The sequence below is a fragment of the Mobula hypostoma genome, chromosome 4 (assembly GCF_963921235.1).
Source record: "Mobula hypostoma chromosome 4, sMobHyp1.1, whole genome shotgun sequence".
Lineage (NCBI taxonomy): Eukaryota > Metazoa > Chordata > Chondrichthyes > Myliobatiformes > Myliobatidae > Mobula > Mobula hypostoma.
In genome coordinates, this window is record NC_086100.1 from 50,353,028 (window position 1) to 50,370,388 (window position 17,361).

At 37.9% G+C, this 17,361-nt stretch overlaps 1 protein-coding gene across 3 annotated transcripts in view; it reads left to right on the forward strand.

Annotated features, from left to right (window-relative positions):
• tbl1xr1a (TBL1X/Y related 1a) overlaps positions 1 to 17,361 on the forward strand; it is a 177,432-nt gene that overhangs the window by 100,162 nt on the left and 59,909 nt on the right. For 2 of the 3 annotated variants that reach the window (XM_063045775.1, XM_063045773.1), the window contains 3 exons: positions 7,690 to 7,789; positions 12,072 to 12,170; positions 13,746 to 13,891. In XM_063045775.1, coding sequence (XP_062901845.1) covers positions 12,113 to 12,170; positions 13,746 to 13,891 — 204 coding nt within the window. In that variant the 5' untranslated portion in view covers positions 7,690 to 7,789; positions 12,072 to 12,112. Of the gene's footprint in view, positions 1 to 7,689; positions 7,790 to 11,814; positions 11,978 to 12,071; positions 12,171 to 13,745; positions 13,892 to 17,361 lie in introns of all 3 variants that reach the window. The other variant, XM_063045776.1, reaches the window with a different exon arrangement.

Consider the following 17,361-nt stretch of genomic DNA (forward strand, 5'->3'; position numbering starts at 1 on the left):
GTTGTTTGTCTATTGTTTTCATATTGTAAGTCTCAAGGCTACCGAATCTAGTGTCACTCTTATCCTTCTCAATTTTTTTTTATCAATAGCATACAGATTAGTGCTGTGTTTTTTTGGAACTGCAACTTGACTTTTAGCTTTTTCTGTTCCCTGTGCAGTCCATTTATTTTGGACTGCCGGAATGCCCTTTGTATGTGTCCTACTTTATTTCTTTTTCTGCAAGTTTCGCCTTTAAATCTGCATTGACCTGGTGTATGAGAGCCCCTGTGGTAATAGTAACACAATTAGTTTGGCCAGGCCGGTTTCTGTTTAGATGTTGCAATTTTGCTCACCTTCACTTTAATTCCTGACTGTAACTCAATTGTGTGTCTGTCTGCTGTTTCCATTGATACAGCTATTTTAACTGCTCTTTTAAATGCAAGTTGCGCTTCAGTTAGGAGCTGTTTTTGAATGCTTTCTTTTAAGATTCCATAAACGAAACAATCTCACAGTGCATTATTAAGATCATCATAGAACTGACAATGCTCAGACAATCTCTTCAATTCAACAACCTATGCTGAAATGTACACCTCTTTCTTTTGACTCCACTTATGAAACTTAATACGTTTTGCAATCAACAGATGGGTTTGGTAATGAGTTAACAGTCAAAATGAAGGAATTAGAGGTGACCTCACTAAAACATATAAAAATTTTTACGCATCTTTATATGAGATGCAGGCACAATGCTCGCCTTGATTGTGAAGTTTAGGAATCACAGTTTCAAATATAGGGTTCAGCTATTCAGTGTTGGCACGTGGCCAAGCGGTTAAGGCATTGGTCTAGTGACCTGAAGGTCACTAGTTCGAGTGAGGCAGCGTGTTGTGTCCTTGAGCAAGGCACTTAACCACACATTGCTCTGCGACGACACCGGTGTCAAGCTGTATCAGCCCTAGTGCCCTTCCCTTGGAGAACATTGGAGAGGGAAGACTTGCAGCATGGGCAATATATATATATTTATTTTTCCCCCAGAATAGAGATGGGAAGATAATTCCTCACCCAGCTTATGGTGAATCTTTAGAAATCTCTACCTAAAAGGATTGTGGAGGCTTAGTTGCAGAGAATTTTCAAGTTAGAAATTATCTCTCGTTTTTCCACGTTCAAGGATTGTGCTTTAACCCCTCCTTCTATAACAAAGCCACCAACCTAAAAATCTGTTTGTTAATTTGGGTGCACGCCCTCTATCACAAATTCAATTTTTCCATGTAACCTGCCCAAATGTCATTAGAGGTAGAGTAGGTTACATGTGTTATATTTGTTGTTTGTGATATATTTAAGTGATTTGGATGAAAATGTAGATGGGTGGGTTTTTAAGTTCGCAAATAACACAAATGTTGGTGGAGGTATGGGCTGTGAAGAAGCTTATCAAAGGGTACAGTAGAATATAGACCAGTTCTCGAAAAGGGTGGAGAAATGGCATATGGTTGGGATTTAGGAGTTAAATTTTGGGAGGCCAAATGTAAGGGGAGAATATACAGTTGGGTGTAGCAGCATTGATGTCCAGCAGGATCTTGTGGTCCAAGGCCACAGTTCCCAGACAGTGACCATGCAGACAGATAGGATGGTAAACGTGGTCCATGGCGTGCTTGCTTTCTTTCATTTTTATTTTATTGAGATGCGGTCCAAAATAGACCCAGTTCTTCGAGCCACACCACCCAGCAATCACCCAATTTAATCCTAGCCTAATCTATGGGACAATTTATAATGACCAATTAACCTACCAACCATTATGGCTTTGGATTGTGGGAGGAAACTGGAGCACCTGGAGGAAATCTATGCAGTAATGAGGAGAACATACAAATAGGAATTGAACCTGGATTGTCTGTACTGTAAATCATTCTGTTAACTACGACATTTACATGTGGCCCTTTCATTGAGTATAACAGTGAAGAAGTCTTGTTGCAGCTATATAAGATTTAGATTGGGCTACACCTGGCCGGCTGGTGGCGCAGTGACATCAGTGCCGGACTCCGGAGCGAAGGTTCCCGAATTCAAACCCAGTTGGGCAGCTTCTGGGCATGCTTTCCAGCTGTGCCGGATTGAGTGTCGAGCTCGCAACTTGGCCTCGTAAAAAAAAAAGACTGCGCTGTGAGGAGGATGTGGGGGACCACTCACAGAATCTTTCCTTCAAGACAACCAATTGAAAAGTGGTTGCCAAGGCTCTGGCCGAGTATGGCATACACACGGAAAAAAAACAACACTTGAAGTATTGTGTGCAATTCTGGGTTCCATATTACAGGAGGAACATGGAAGCTTTGGAAAAGATACAGAAATTGTTTACGAGATGCTGCTTGGATTGGAGGCTATGAACTATAAGTAGAGTTGGACAGACTTGGGTTGTTTTCTATGTAGTGTCAGACACTGAGAGGAGACCTGATAGGTGTTTATAAAATTATGAGAACCATAGGTATGGTAGACAGTCCGAAACCTTCTCCTGGGGTAGAAATATTAGAGGGCATGCATTTAAGATGGGGGGATTTTTAAGGGAGATGTTCAGGTCTTTTTTTTTAACAGACATTGGTAGGGATAGTGGTGAAAGTGGATACAATAATGGTATTTAAGAGGCTTTCAAATAGACACATGAATGTTCAAGCAATAGTGGGATGTGGATCATGTGCAGGCAGGAATTGTTAGTTTAATTTGGCATCATGTTTGGCACAGCCACTAGGGTGAAGATCTGTAATATTCTGTGTGTTGATATCTCCATAACTGGAATTGTCTGTTTTCAGTTGTAAATATATGAAAGATTTACTGCAATATTTAAGAAAATCAGTGGAATTTTCTGCAGTCTATTTAATTTTCCCTTGTGCATTAATAAAAGTATATTAATTGACCATTTATTTTTCTCACTGCTGTAGGTAACTGTCTGGTTTGCCATTCATAACTATTGTCACTATTGTAACTTTAAAAAAAAACTTTGAGGGAAAGATGAAACAGTATAATGGTTTGTCTCCCAGTAGAATGATTTGTATGGTAGAATATCCACTTCTCACCAAGTACATTTATATTAAAAAAATCGTTATTTGATTTTGTTTATCTTTTTATAGGAGGCATAGGTAAAGGAGATGGTTGGAAGATTTTTCCTTTAGTAGGGATATCCAAAATGACACCTTAAGGTGAAAGAGAAGTTTTAAATAGGATCTGAGGGAACTTTTTTTTAATGCAGAGATTGGTTGATTTCTGAAGTACCAGAAGAGGTGCTGAAATAATCTCTGTCTAAAAAAGGTACTTAGGCAGGCATTTGACTAGATGAAACTCATCTTTTATGGGCAAATGGGATTATTGCAAAAAAAAAAGAACAGCCAGCTTTGGCCTGTTGGGAAAAGGGCCAGTTTCTGTGTTGTGTGAGTTCCCTGAACTCTAAATGTAAGTGATTGTTGGTAATGGCCCACTGCCATCTAACACCTCTTGTTGATTTTCCCAGAACTGGTGAAATGCATTTTATGTCAAAAATCTGGCACCGTCAGGGCACAGACCATACTGGATTTCAGATTTTCTTGGAGTTTGGACAATGTACCACATCAGCTTTTGAAAAAATATATTTGGTACTTAGAAGAAAAATTATGTATCCTTTTGTGGTTTTGCCCTTTGGGTTACCTGCTGGCCTTTTTGACATGATTGCAATAGCAAGAAGAAAGTGCAGGAAATCAGAGAGCTGACAAAAATTTATGGGCTGTGTTGGAAGCTGTCAGGGGTTGCAGGAGTTACACAGCAAACCACAGTAACAAAGTGGCAAAGCTGAAAATTAATTGAGCATCAGTCAGAGGGCCAGCCCTAAGCTGAAAACGTCTTGGTATTTGAGCAATAAATCCAAATTTCATTTGATTGAAGGGAAGCTAGAGTATTTACATGAATGTCCAGTTGATGGATATCCAAACAACATTGCATTTATAGCCTTAAATAGCATTCTGTTCAAGAATCTACTTTTTCTCATAACATTTTGTGGTGAAGATTGAGCCAATACTTAAACTGTTTCAGTGCATGCATTTTAGGATGTTTTTCCTCTGTTTTAAACTTGCAGTCCCTCCCCTTATGCATTCCATGAATGGCATGTTGTCCTGTGACATAGCTACAGGTCTCCTGGGGTTAGTTTTAATGTTTTCATTGAACAGTAGGGCATCCCAATAATTTGATACTGTGTAGTTGAATTATAATTTTAGTTTTCACTTATTTCCCCAACATTTTATATTATCCGTACAAACAACTTATTTTAAATGAAGTTCTATCCCTATTCCCTGTTTAATCCTAATTACAATTTATTACAGTTTATTAGAGTATTTCATTTCACCAGTAAATGGATTTGTGTAATATCCATCCTTAGTTTTGTGAGGTCACAAGCAACTAGAGTTTATAGTAATAATTGATGACAGTTTATTCCAAAAGCTAAAATGTAGTCTTGGAGGTATATTGTAGTAATAATTCATTTTTTTGTTATTAGATAGTAAAAGTTGATCCTTCCCTGGGCCCCTGTTCAGCAACAGTATATATAATTAATGGAAGCCTTTGTCTTGGTGATGTTGTGACTGGAAACTAGGCAATATCATGTTTATTTCTAATTATGTCAAATGTTAACTTGCATCATTGTAGTAATAGTTGTTTACACATATTCACATCATCACATCTACAGTGAGCAAGATTTTAATGGGCTCTACTGTTTAATTCTCGTTGGAGCAAGTGGCAGTCCCAAATACCGATGTGACGTTTGGCAATCAGCAGCTCTCAAGTTTGCAGTAGTTCCAGAGCTTAGTACAGTGCAATTGGCTTAGTGCTACAGCCAGTGGTTCTTCTTATTAATGCATTAATGAAGAAGCCCTGAGTGTGTGGTATTCTGAGTTACTATCATTTTACAAGAAATACTTGACTGTTACAATATGTAACATGCAGTGTGTTCCTAAATTAGATCGGTATGTGAAAAACACTTACGTTCATGTTGCTGTTTGCCAGAAATTGTGAGGTATGAAACTTTCAGCATAATGTGAAAGAAGTTTTCAGTATTTTGTGGTGACCAGGTGCAAGATAATAATGCTACTAATCTAGAATATCTTGTTTTGTAACATCAGTGGCTGTGGATTTTTTAATGGCTCTTTTGCTTTCCTCCCTCTGTGTATTTGTTCTCACCATTTCATTTTGTTCTTGAAGGAATTCTATTTTATTATCTTGTCTGTCATTCTAAACTTTGCATTTTTATGTAACATCTGTGAAGTCCTGTTAACTGTACAAGGTTTTTTTGGTTAATCTCTGGAACAGAATTTTCTTGGTTTTAAATATATTTAATAACCTCATTGTTCACATTATTTCAACTGATGGGCAGGGTTAGGTGGCACTATCCTAACACCATCACAAAAGAATGAACAGAAGGGCTACGCTTGGATAAACACTTAAGATTAATGAATGTTGCCACCATGAATGTGTTAATGGAATCTGGCCAAATGGGAATTATGAATTTAAAATCTCAAGCCATTATGGTTGGATCTACTACTTGGTGCATTTACAGAACCTTTTATGGCTCACACAGTATCAAACAGTGAATTAGAGGCTGAATGGGCATATGATTCATAGTAAACAGTCACCTAATCTTTAAATACTCTTTTTAAAGTTGATGAATGTTGGAAGAATTTCTTGCACTAAAGCATGGACATTATGCTGCTTGTAGCATTGTCGCTCGGTACAACCGTTCATTTACTTTTGGTCCAGGTTCTACCAGTAACATCTTGGATGGATTATCATTTATAGGTTTGGAATCATTTTCTGTGAGCATAGAGGTTCTGAATATTATGCAGATTTGTTTAAATCTTAGTTGCAAGAATAAAGATGAGAGCACTGGAAAGGACTGGAAGGGTCTCGGCCTGAAACGTTGACTGTACTCTTTTTCATAGGTGCTGCCTGGCCTGCTGAGTTCCTCCAGCATTTTGTGTGTGTAACAACCTGGTCCTCTTTGGAGTTGACTGGTCTGAAATAACAAATAAGTGTAACATTGATTTTATCTTGTGCTTCAGGAAAGAAGCTTACATGCAAAATTCAAAAAGATGTTTTCTTCCAATCTCAATTATAAGCTATGGTTAAATATTTATAAACTAAATAGTACTGTATATATTCTCAACATAGTTTATTTAGTAAGCTACAACAATGAACTGTGATATTGAAGTTTGAATATCCTTGATTCTCTATCTGCTTTTTGTTTGTGGCATCCACTTATGTTTGTGTTCTTGTGTTTTCTTCAGCTGCAGTATGTTCCATTTCTGGTTTTTTTCGATGTTTGGGTTTTGTTGTCCTTTTAATCAGTGGTTTAGGTAAAGAGTGGTTTAGGATTTACTGCCTATAACTGCCTTTGCAGTTATTTGGTTAACACCCCTTTACACAGCATGACGCATTTGTGGTCAGGAGATGAAAGCTAGGATGATTGTGCTAGGATAGTAGACATTCATTGAAAGCTGAGTCATACTATTATTATTACTGTTATTTTCCTGTAAATAGACAAATGTTCTTGCACTGTAATTTTTTGTTCATATGTTCAAAACTTTTTCCTTGAAAACGGAAGTGCCTAACTGCTAATGGCCTAGATACTCTTGGAAAATCCACCAAGATTGGTATCCTGTATGTATGCATACAAATGATGAAACAGCAAGTTTACTGGCAGCCATTTGTAGAATTTTCCTTGCCATCCTCCAGTGTTGGAATCCTTATGGTGTCTAGTCGCAAAGCAGGAAGTTGGCTCTAACACAAACATTTCTTTTTGTTTTGAATGGTGTGATGTGCCTCTAGGCACAGGTTAAATTTTAGTTGATTTCCATTTTCTGTTTTTTTTTCTTGGTGATTTTAATAGTGAATTTTTGAAAAATTTACATTTTAAAATAAAGGTTCTTAATGTTTTAGATTTGTCATCGATTTTATCTGAGTGTCAAATGTATTTAGCATTTTGAAACTTGACTAAGCAATTTCTGTGAGATGGGGTACTTGTTTTATCATCCCTCACTGCATAATTGCATTTGTTCCATCTCTGTGTAAGAGCCTTGCCCTTGGGGCAGGAATCAGCTTTGTGCAGCATTTGACTTCTGGAGATCAGTACCATGTATGTATGATTTCAAATTAATCAAAGGCAAGCATGGCCATCTCTGATAAGAATGATCTTAAATCGAATTCATTTCCCAAGATTGAACCCTGTTAACTTGTGAAACAACATCATCCTGATATTTTTTTTCTATATTTGTGTTTCAAGCTTGAGCAACAATATTTAAGTTCTGTTAAAATGCATACTTTCCTTTTAATCTTGGTGTTAACAAGCTTCCTCCGGGCTTTTTATTCCAGGAATCAAATTTGGAATGATGTGTATGTTATGAAGCTGCTTGTAAATCCTAACATGACCACTTTGGGACTAAGTTGATTATGGATTAATTATATAAATTACTTGGACAAGTCATAAACAAAATCCTATCAGTTTCTGAGTTTGTTAATGGGTTGTAATATTTTCTTTATTTTGTAGGTTTAGCATGTTATTCACTATGAAATTCAATTTAAGTCACTTTGGTGACCTGTAAACTTGAGACGGGAATGGCAAGTAATTTTTGTTTCAAAGCTGAAGTGCATTTATTTACTATGCTGTTATGATACATTTTATTGATGAAGTTGTAGACTACTTCTTTGTTTTATTTCCAGCTTTACTACATGTCCAGTGATCTAAGGTGACGTGAAATCTTCATCCTTAAACATTTCCCAAATAAACATTGGGAATGTGTTAATAGCCTATTCATGAAAGGTGAGTTTAAATGTATTCTGTCATAAAAATGTGCAGCTGTTAATTTTCTGAACCATTTTAGATGAATATGATTTCCCTTGTAATGAATCATGCTTTACAGGAATTTTCTGCTTGAAAACATTCAGCTTTAAAGCAATTTATTAACATTCCTGTTTATCCTTCATTTAGGATCAATTAACAACAAAGATCAATCAGTGGTGAAAATAGTTTTAATTTGAAGGAGCGTTTCTATGTAATTTTATCTGACGAAAAAATCACTGATTCAAGATGAAACCAAATTCCTAGCTGCACCTAAGCCTTGCCATTTGTGGGTCAACACTTTGCTTGAATCCCACTCCGAAACATTGTTTGTGCTGTAGTAAAGGTAGTGAGCTATAATTGCAGTTTGTAATATTTTAGATATAAATCTAAAATCAAATTATAGGAAAGATTGATGAGAGTTGATAAATTAAACAGTACGATTAGAATTTGGGTGATTTCCCCCTCCCCCAGTTTTTCTGTTTTTAATTTGTTCATCTTCGGGGCAAAAGAAATGTGTAGAATGCACAGCCCTAATCTAAAATATAACCTTGCGCTTAAAGTACTTAGAGCAGTGATTTTTGGCAAATAGTAATTTACTTCGTTCTTTTCAACTCAAAATTGGCAGAAAATTATGATTCAGGCAAAAATATAGTTGGCTTAATGGAACATTTGAAATCACAAAGCAACTTAATGAACAGATTGATTAGTATTAGCAAATTTGATATTATATAATTACTTCAAAATAATTTTAAAACAATAAAAGTTGTGAATGATAGAATCAGAATCAGGTTTATTATCACCAGCATGTGTCATGAAATTTGTTAACTTAAGCAGCAGCAGTTCAAAGAAATACATAACAATATAGAAGGAAAAAAATAAATAAGTAAATCAATTGCATTGTGCAAAACAAATAATATAAAAAATGAGGCAGTGTTCATGGGTTCAATGTTCATTTAGGAATTGGATGGCAGAGGGGAAGAAGCTGTTCCTCATTCACTGAGTGTGTGCCTTCAGACTTCAGTACCTCCTTCCTAATGGTAACAATGAGAAGAGAGCATGTCCTGGGTGATGGGGTCCTTAATAAAGGACACTGCCTTTCTGAGGCACAGCTCCTTGAAGATATCTTGGATACTATGGAAGCTAGTACCCAGAAGGAGCTGACTAATTTTACAACTTTCTGTAGCTGCTTTTGGTCCTGTGCAGTAGTGCACCCCACCCCCATACCAGACAGTGATTCAGCCCATCGAGTCTGCTCTACCGTCCGTCATGGCTGATCCTGCATCCAAAATTAACCCCGTACACCTGCTTTCTCGCCATATCCTTTGACGCCCTGACCAATCAGGAAACAATCAACTTCCGCCATGAATATAACCACAGGCTTGGCCTCCAAAAAATTTTTCCTTGCCTCTATTCTAAAAGGTTGCACCTTAATTTTGAGGCTGTGCCATCTAGTTCTGGATACCTCCACCACAGAAAATATCCTCTCCACATCCACCCCATCTAGTCCTTTCAGTATTCAGTAGATTTCAATGAGATCCTCCACATTCTTCAAAATTCCAGAAAGTACAGGCCCAAAGCTGCCAAACTCTCCTCATATGCCCTTCATTCTCGGAAATACCCTTGTGAACCTCCTCTGGACTCTCTCCAATGACAATACATCCTTTCTGAGATATGGGGCCCAAAACTGTTGACAGTACTCCAAGTGCGGCCTGACTAGTGTCTTATAAAGGCTCGGCATTATCTCCTTTCTTTTATATTCTGTTCCCCTTGAAATAAATGCCAACATTGCATTTGTCTTCTTTGCGCAGACTCAACCTGTAAATTAACCTTCTGGGACTCTTGCACGGGGACTCTTAAGACCCTCTGCACCTCTGATATTTGAACCTTCTCCCCATTTGAATAACAGTCTACAGTATTGTTCCTTTTACCAAACTGCATTATCATACATTTCCCAATACTGTATTCTATCTGCCACCTTTTTGCCCATTCTTCCAATTTGTCCAATTCCTGCTGCAATCGCATTGCTTCCTCAGCGCTACATCTATAGAAGTTTTCAAGTGTTTTGGGTGACAATCCAAATGTCTTCAAACTCTTAATGCTTATTTGTAGCTGCATTGATATGTTGGGACCAGGTTCCATCCTCAGAGATCTTGATGCTCAGGAACTTGTAATTGCTCACCTGTCCACTTCTGATCCCTCTGAGAATTGGTTTGTCTCCTGTCATCTTACCCTTCCTGAAGTTATCAAATATGTGACTCCGGTGGAAAGATTTTGTGAAAGTAACACTTGAAAAAAGAATTTCAAGATGTATGGTGTATACATTTTTCTGACATTAAACGTACCTATTAATTGTGTCTTTACATCCTCCTTGTGAGGTCATACAGCAATCTCGACTTTAAGCCCGATTCGGTCTCTTCTTTTTCAAATCAATATTATAGAAGGAAATGAACAAATTTCATCATCAGTATAATAGGCATATTAGGCACTATATTGAATGAATAGTAAGCCAGTTTTGGCAAAATACAGGTTGAGTACCCCTTATCCGAAATGTTTTGGTCTGGAAGTGATTTGGATTTTGGAATATATAATGAGAGAGCTTGGGATTGCTACAGTTCCGACTCTGAATTTATGTGATGCCGGTAAGCAATCTTTGTCTTACACTTGTTCATCACACCCATGTACTGATGCAACCAATCAATGCGTTAGATTTTCATCAGCGACAACCTTGGCAAACTCATCAATTAATTCCTCTGTTGCCTTATGATCAGCAGACACTTTACCGTCACCATGGTAAGGTAGCAGTAACGCAATGCTATTACAACTTGGGATGTTCTGGAGTTCGGAGTTCAATTCTGGCATTGTTCTATAAGGAGTCTGCACGTCATTCCCATGGAATGCGTAGGTTTCCCCAGGGGCTCTGGTTTCCTCCAGAGTACGAAGATGTACCAGTGAGGTTAATTGGTCATTGTGAATTGTCCCATCATTAGGTTAAGGTTAATTAGGGTTCGGTGTTTACCGTGGTGATGTGGCTTGAAGGGCTGGAAGGGCCTACGCTGTATTACTAAATGAAATATATAGATCTTTAATTATTTAAACCTGTGCTTTTTCTTAAATTTCTGCAATCAGCCTGCTGAATATTCACAATTACCTTCAGTTATCAGTTTGTCATATAGATTTTTGCTTGATTCATGATCAGCAGACCAGTAAGTAGCATACGTTCATTCCGATATTGACGAATCCACTGTTTGAATACAGGATCGAGATCTTCATTTTTTGCTTTATGCAGAGTTATTAAAATTTTTTCATTAACTTCTGTTCATTATATACAGTATGAACTGTTGTCAGAACTATTTGTGGTGTGCGGAGACCTGTGCAAAACAAATTTTCCAATTGTGACGTTACGTCAGCACACAAAAAAAATTCTGATTTCAGAGGTTTTTGGATTTTGGAATTTCAGATGAGGGGTACTCAGCCGTTACTAAGTATTGTATCCTGTTAATATTCGTCTCACAATTGCAGATATCTCACAGATACCATCAAATGGCCTTACTTATAACTCAGAAGTCCTAAGTCTGAAGCTATTCATGCCTGAATTGCAGGAATCAGGTTATAATTTATTTCAATGTAAAATTACCAAAGCTGCTTGTTAGGGATTCAGGGAATGTTATTTTCAATATTAATACTGGACATCGAAAATTTAAAAAAAAATGTAGTATTGGTAATGACCAATTTCAGTGCATTCATTACATTAAAATTGAAGTAGACAGAGTACATGAGTCTGCATTTTTGTGGAATGTAGCCTTCTGAATATGATTTATTTTATGATCTTAAAAAAAACGTTGCCAGCACAAAATGCAGCCTTGTGCAAGAAGTAAGTCTTTAGGCTGAAGTTTGCTGAATTGTTTTGTAAATTGCAGCATTTATGTATATTTATCCAAATGTTCCACAAATGAATTTTGTGCTGTGATTTTAACTAGATTGATGAGTATAACATTTTGGATTAGATCCTCTCAGATGACTGGACAAGAAAAATAAAGTGAAATTGTGATGCACTGAATGGTAGTAACGATCCTGGAATCCTGTGAAGTAAAAATGGAAATAGAAATCTCATTATAGTCATCATGCAATTGTGGATATTTAAAGAGCATCCTATTGCATACCATTAAGGTGAAAAATAACTTTAAAGGGAATTTGGAAAATCCCACCTTCTGGACAGGAAAACAACAAATATCAAGTGTTTTTCTTTGTTTTTAATACATAGGCTTACCCTCGAATGACCTCATGGTTTAAGTGGGACTGAAGATGAGTATAAGCAGTGATGAGGTCAACTTTCTGGTTTATAGATATTTACAAGAGTCTGGTAAGAAGATCAAATATCATAAATTGGCTTTGAAAAGTTTGACTTATTTCCTTCCAACAGTTTTACTTACAAATGCAAAGGAGCTTGTGAAAACAAAGTTGAAGGTTGGAATGACAGGAATGGTAGTGGTGAGGTTACTAGAGAGAAGTCTCGGTGCAGTCTGTAATGGATGTAAAAATCATAGTTATGAAGATTAGGGATAATGATTTAATGAGAGCTGTGAGGAGGTGTTAGGAATCTTTTGGACAGGTTATTTTGAAGCCTGGGGAAGTATTGATTGTGATTGTTTTAAGGCCTCAGCTTACATTCATTGTTCAAATGGTTGTGCAGTAAGCATTGCTAGGGCATTAATAGGTAAAGCTGTTGTTTGTCCTTGACCTCTATAGTGGGCAACACTCTCCTTCTTGTCCATCCTTTTGGAATCCCATTTTCTAGGCCTAGAAATCCTTATTTGTGTAAACTTTGGAAATGGAACAAAGACTTTGAAGAGCTGATTTCACACTAACTTTATTCCTCCGTTTACCTTCGTCCACACTCCCATCTCCTCTTGTTACGGTTAATCATTAAAATTGCATGTAGATGCCATTTTTGATTAATAACGCAATAATCTGAGAATATTGTTGCTCTTTGACAAGTTCCAAGATCCAGAGGATTGAGAAGTGTGCAGTTGTGGAACAGTTGTTTAAATGGAGTAGAAATAAACAAAGTTGGATCAGGATAGGAAGCACAACTTGTTAAGGGAGTAGAATGCAACCTATCAAAGATCAGAGAAAACTGGAATTTTAAAACTTTGGCACACTTGCATTGATACAGATTCTTATTAACCTCAGTGATTCTAAAGGAATCATTATTTATTAAACCATTCATCCAAAGAAAAGTGTTCAGAGTGTTTCTCTTGGTTCTTTCAATTCTGCTGAGAAAAGGTTTTGAAATTTCATGTGATTAGTGGACTTAATTTTCTTTCCAGTTGCTGATGTTTTGCATATTACATTCCAGAAATTACTGCAAGCTACATGCTCAGCATACGAAAATTCCAGACAGCTCTTGAAGTTAAAAAAATTCCAGTTAAAACTTAGCTTTTGGAAATAGAGCAAGACTTTGAAGTTAAGGGCATAAAAATAAGTTATTCACAGACCTATTGTTTAATTTCAATTATTCCCTGAATTTTTAAGAATTTTTTTATTTAAAGTTCCTATATTTAAGATACAAAGGAAGGAAAATGGTACTTTTTTTTTATCTAACAGGACATACCATTGGAATAGGTAGCTATGATGGACAACTGCCAAAAACACAGCCTTTTTACTGTAAAATGCTTTTATATATGTATGCATATATATGTAGATGTAACAGCAAATAATATTAATATTAGGAGGTGCATGCCATGATCAAGATTTTTAATACTTAATAAGGTTTAAGTCAACATGTAACAATGTTATGTGGTCGCTAATTTATTCCTCTTCATACTTTATAAGTTCTTAATGTCAGCAAAATATGCTTTCTTATCAGGACTTGCTTTCTGTAAGCCTGTGTATGCTTCTATTAAAGTTATTAATTTGTTTTTCTGTTTTATCAAAGGTTTTTCCCATTCAGCCTTCACATTTGGTATAGAGAGTCACATCAGTCAGTCTAATATTAATGGAGCCCTGGTGCCACCAGCAGCTCTCATCTCGATCATACAGAAAGGTTTGCAATATGTGGAAGCTGAAGTCAGTATTAATGAGGTTAGTATCCAGTGTACTTAATAGGAAGTTATTGGGATTAGGATTGGTCAAAATTAAACTTTGAATAGGTTGTAAATTTTGCTGTACCTGAATACAATTCCCATTTTTAAATGTTTTCTTCACTGAGCACTGTCATGCACATTAATATTTAAATTTTTAATATTAACATTGCTAATAATAACAGACCTAACGAGTTCCCTTCTATACTAGCCACCTCTCTTCGGCAGAACTGGTCCTCATATTCAACAATTTCTCTTTTGGCTCTTTCCACTTTCTCCAAACCTGAGGTGGAGCTATGGGCAACTTCATGGGCCTCAGCTGTGCTTGACTTTTTGTAGGCTGCGTGGAATAGTCCATATTCCAAACTTTCATTGGGAATGCTCCCCAACTCTTCCTGTGCTATATTGTTGACTGCATTGGTGCTGCTTCCTGCACCCATGCTGAGCTCTTCAATTTCATCAACTTTACCTACCACTTCCACCCTGTCGCTAAATTCATTTCTGATACTTCTCTCCCCTTTCTCAATATCTTTGTCTACATCTTGAAGACATACTGTGTACTGATATATTTTACGAACCTACTGATGCTTACAGCTATACTTCTTCCCACCTTGTTACTTGTAAAAATGCCATTCTTTTTTCTCAGTTTCTCCATCTCTGTTGCATCTGTTCCCAGGATGAGACTTTCCTTTCCAGCACATCAGAGATGTCCTCCTCCTTCAGAGAACAAGGTTTCCTTTCCTCTGCCATTGACGCTGCCCACATCTGCATCTCCTCCATTTCCTAGTGTTTCCTAGACATTTGCCCTCATTCCGTCTTCCTACCACCTTTTAACAGGAGTAGAGATCCACTTGTCCTCACCTATCACTTCGTGAGCTTCCGCAAGCAACACATCATTAACCTCCGCAACGTCTGACATCTTCAGTGGGATCCAATCACCAAATGCATCTCCCCTCCCACCCCCCCACCCCCCAACCACCAACCACCAACCACCATCCACAGTCTCTGCTTTCCACTGGGATTGCACTCTCTGTGATTCCCTTGTCTATTTGTCCCTCCTCACTGACCTCCCACGTGGCAGTTACCCCTGCAAGTGGAACAAGAGCTACACCTGTCCATTCTTCCTCTCTCACCACCATTCAGGGGCCCAAACAGTCCTTTTCAGGTAATCCAAGACTTCACCTTCAAGTCTGTGAGGGTCATCTACTATATCTGGTGTTCCCAATGCGGCCTCCTATACAACAGTGAGACCCCGCATAGATTGAGGGACAGCTTTGTCAAGCACCTTTACTCTGCCTGCAACAGGAAGGGTTTTCCAATGGCCAAACATTTTAATTCCACCCTCCTTTTCCATTCGGACATTCCGCCAAGGCCTCCTTTACTGTCACAATGAGGCCACACTCAGGTTAGAGGAGCAACACCTCATATTCTGTTGGGTAGCCACCAACATGGTGGCATGAACATAGATTTCTCCAACTTGTGGTAAATTCTCTTACCCCCACTCCTTTATCTACTTTTCCATTTCTTATTCTGTCTCCCTTCTTACCCCTTCTCTCTTCTCAGCTACCTGTCACTGTCCACTAGTATCCTTCCTCCTCCCCCACTCTCCTCTCCCATCAAATTCCTTCTTCAGTCCTTTACTTTTTCCCATCTATCACCACTGAGCTTCTGACTTCAACGCTCTCATCCACCCATCTACCTTACCCTTCACCTGGCTTCACTTACTACTTTCCAGCCTATATCCTTCCCTCTCCCCCACCTTCTGGCTTCTTCCCCCTTCCTGTTCAATCCTGAGGAGGAGTCTTGGCCTGAAATGTAGACTGTGTATTCAATTCCATAGATGCTGTCAGACCTGCTGTGTTTCTTCAGTATTTTGACTGTGTTGCTTTGGATTTCCAGCATCTGCAGAATCTCTTGTGTTTAACAGTACTTATTTTGTAGAACTGTGTATTGGCCTAAACATAGAGTTGCATATAGTTTTAATAAATGTGACTAACCTGTAGCATAAAATATGAAAGGGATGCATTGGAAAAGAAAAGTTCTATAATCTGGTTTGTGTATTTATTCAAGTGCTATAGGGAAAAAACACTAGGTTTTACTGTGTAGAAGGATGTTTAGTGGACTATTTTACTTTATCTTCTGTAATTAAAGAAGTAGATGTGGTTACTTGATTGTTTATCTAAATGTAACGATATCATTTTACAAATCTTGTTCGCTCTGTTACACTTGCTGGTCTACATCAGCTTCCATTCTGACATCATCTTCATTGTAATTTTCAAGTCTCTCCATGGCCTTTAATTGCCGCTTCTGTCCTCTAACACAACGCCAACCCCTACCTCACACCATTTCCACACTTCCAGCTTTCTGCCTGCTGAATTCCTTAAGCATTTTGTCTGTGTTCCTCCTCAAGATCTCATTATGCCTCCAATTCTGGCCTCTTGTACAGATCTGATATTTGTTGCATATCATCTGCAGATCACTCACTGTGGCCTCCCATAAGCCCTCTACTGCCCTTAGGATGTTTCTTAAAACCTACTTATTTTAATGATGCCTTCAGTCAAGTGCCTTGATGTACCTTTGTGGCAGAGCATTTTTGCTGGTAAATAATCCTGTGAACTCAAATTTTTTCATTTTGTTAAAGGAGCATATGCAAATGCATGCTACTGTAAAAGTGTTATGTATAAAGTATATTTTGTTTTATGGCACCAATGTTCATTTGAGTGCAGGAGATGAGCCAGAGCATGATTTTGAATTTGATTCAGAGCAGCGATTCACAAAGTGCTAGAGCAACTCAGTAAGACAGGCAGCACTATGGAGGGAATAAACAGTGGACTTTTCAGGCCGAGGCCCTTCCATAGACATTGCCTGAGTTGCAGAGATCCTCCAGCATTTTGTGTGCGGGATTTCCAGCATCTGCAAATTCTCTTGCATTTACAAAGGCGGGCTTACCTCTTCTTCCACCACCCCCCCCATGTGTCTTTTTTAAAATTAAAAAAAAATTCATCCTGATTCATTTGTTTCTGAATACTTTGCCTTTGCCTCATTTTGATTTTATTAAAATTAAGTAAATATTTGTCATTACATGGCCTCCTGATGTTCCATGTTAACCATGGATGTTGTGTCCTAGCTGTTGAAGTTGATATACAAGCCAGGGCATTACAATAGGAAGAGCAGGCAGTTGTCCATGTAGCAGACTCCTCCTCCCTATACAGCCGGCAGATCCCAGGGAACAGCAGAGACCAATAGAGTTTGGCACCATTGGTGTCACTGGAGTTTCCAGTCAGCATTGAACTCAACATAGGAAGTCCAGATTTGGATTTTTCTTCTGGGTTTACTCATAAGGCCTTCTTCATGAGTGGGTATAGCCGCAAGGCAGTGGAGGTTTGAAACCAGAGTTTTCTTTCTACTCAATGAGCTGCCAACTGATGAGCCTTATTGGCCTGAAATGACTATAGTCTGCCTTTGTCCCTT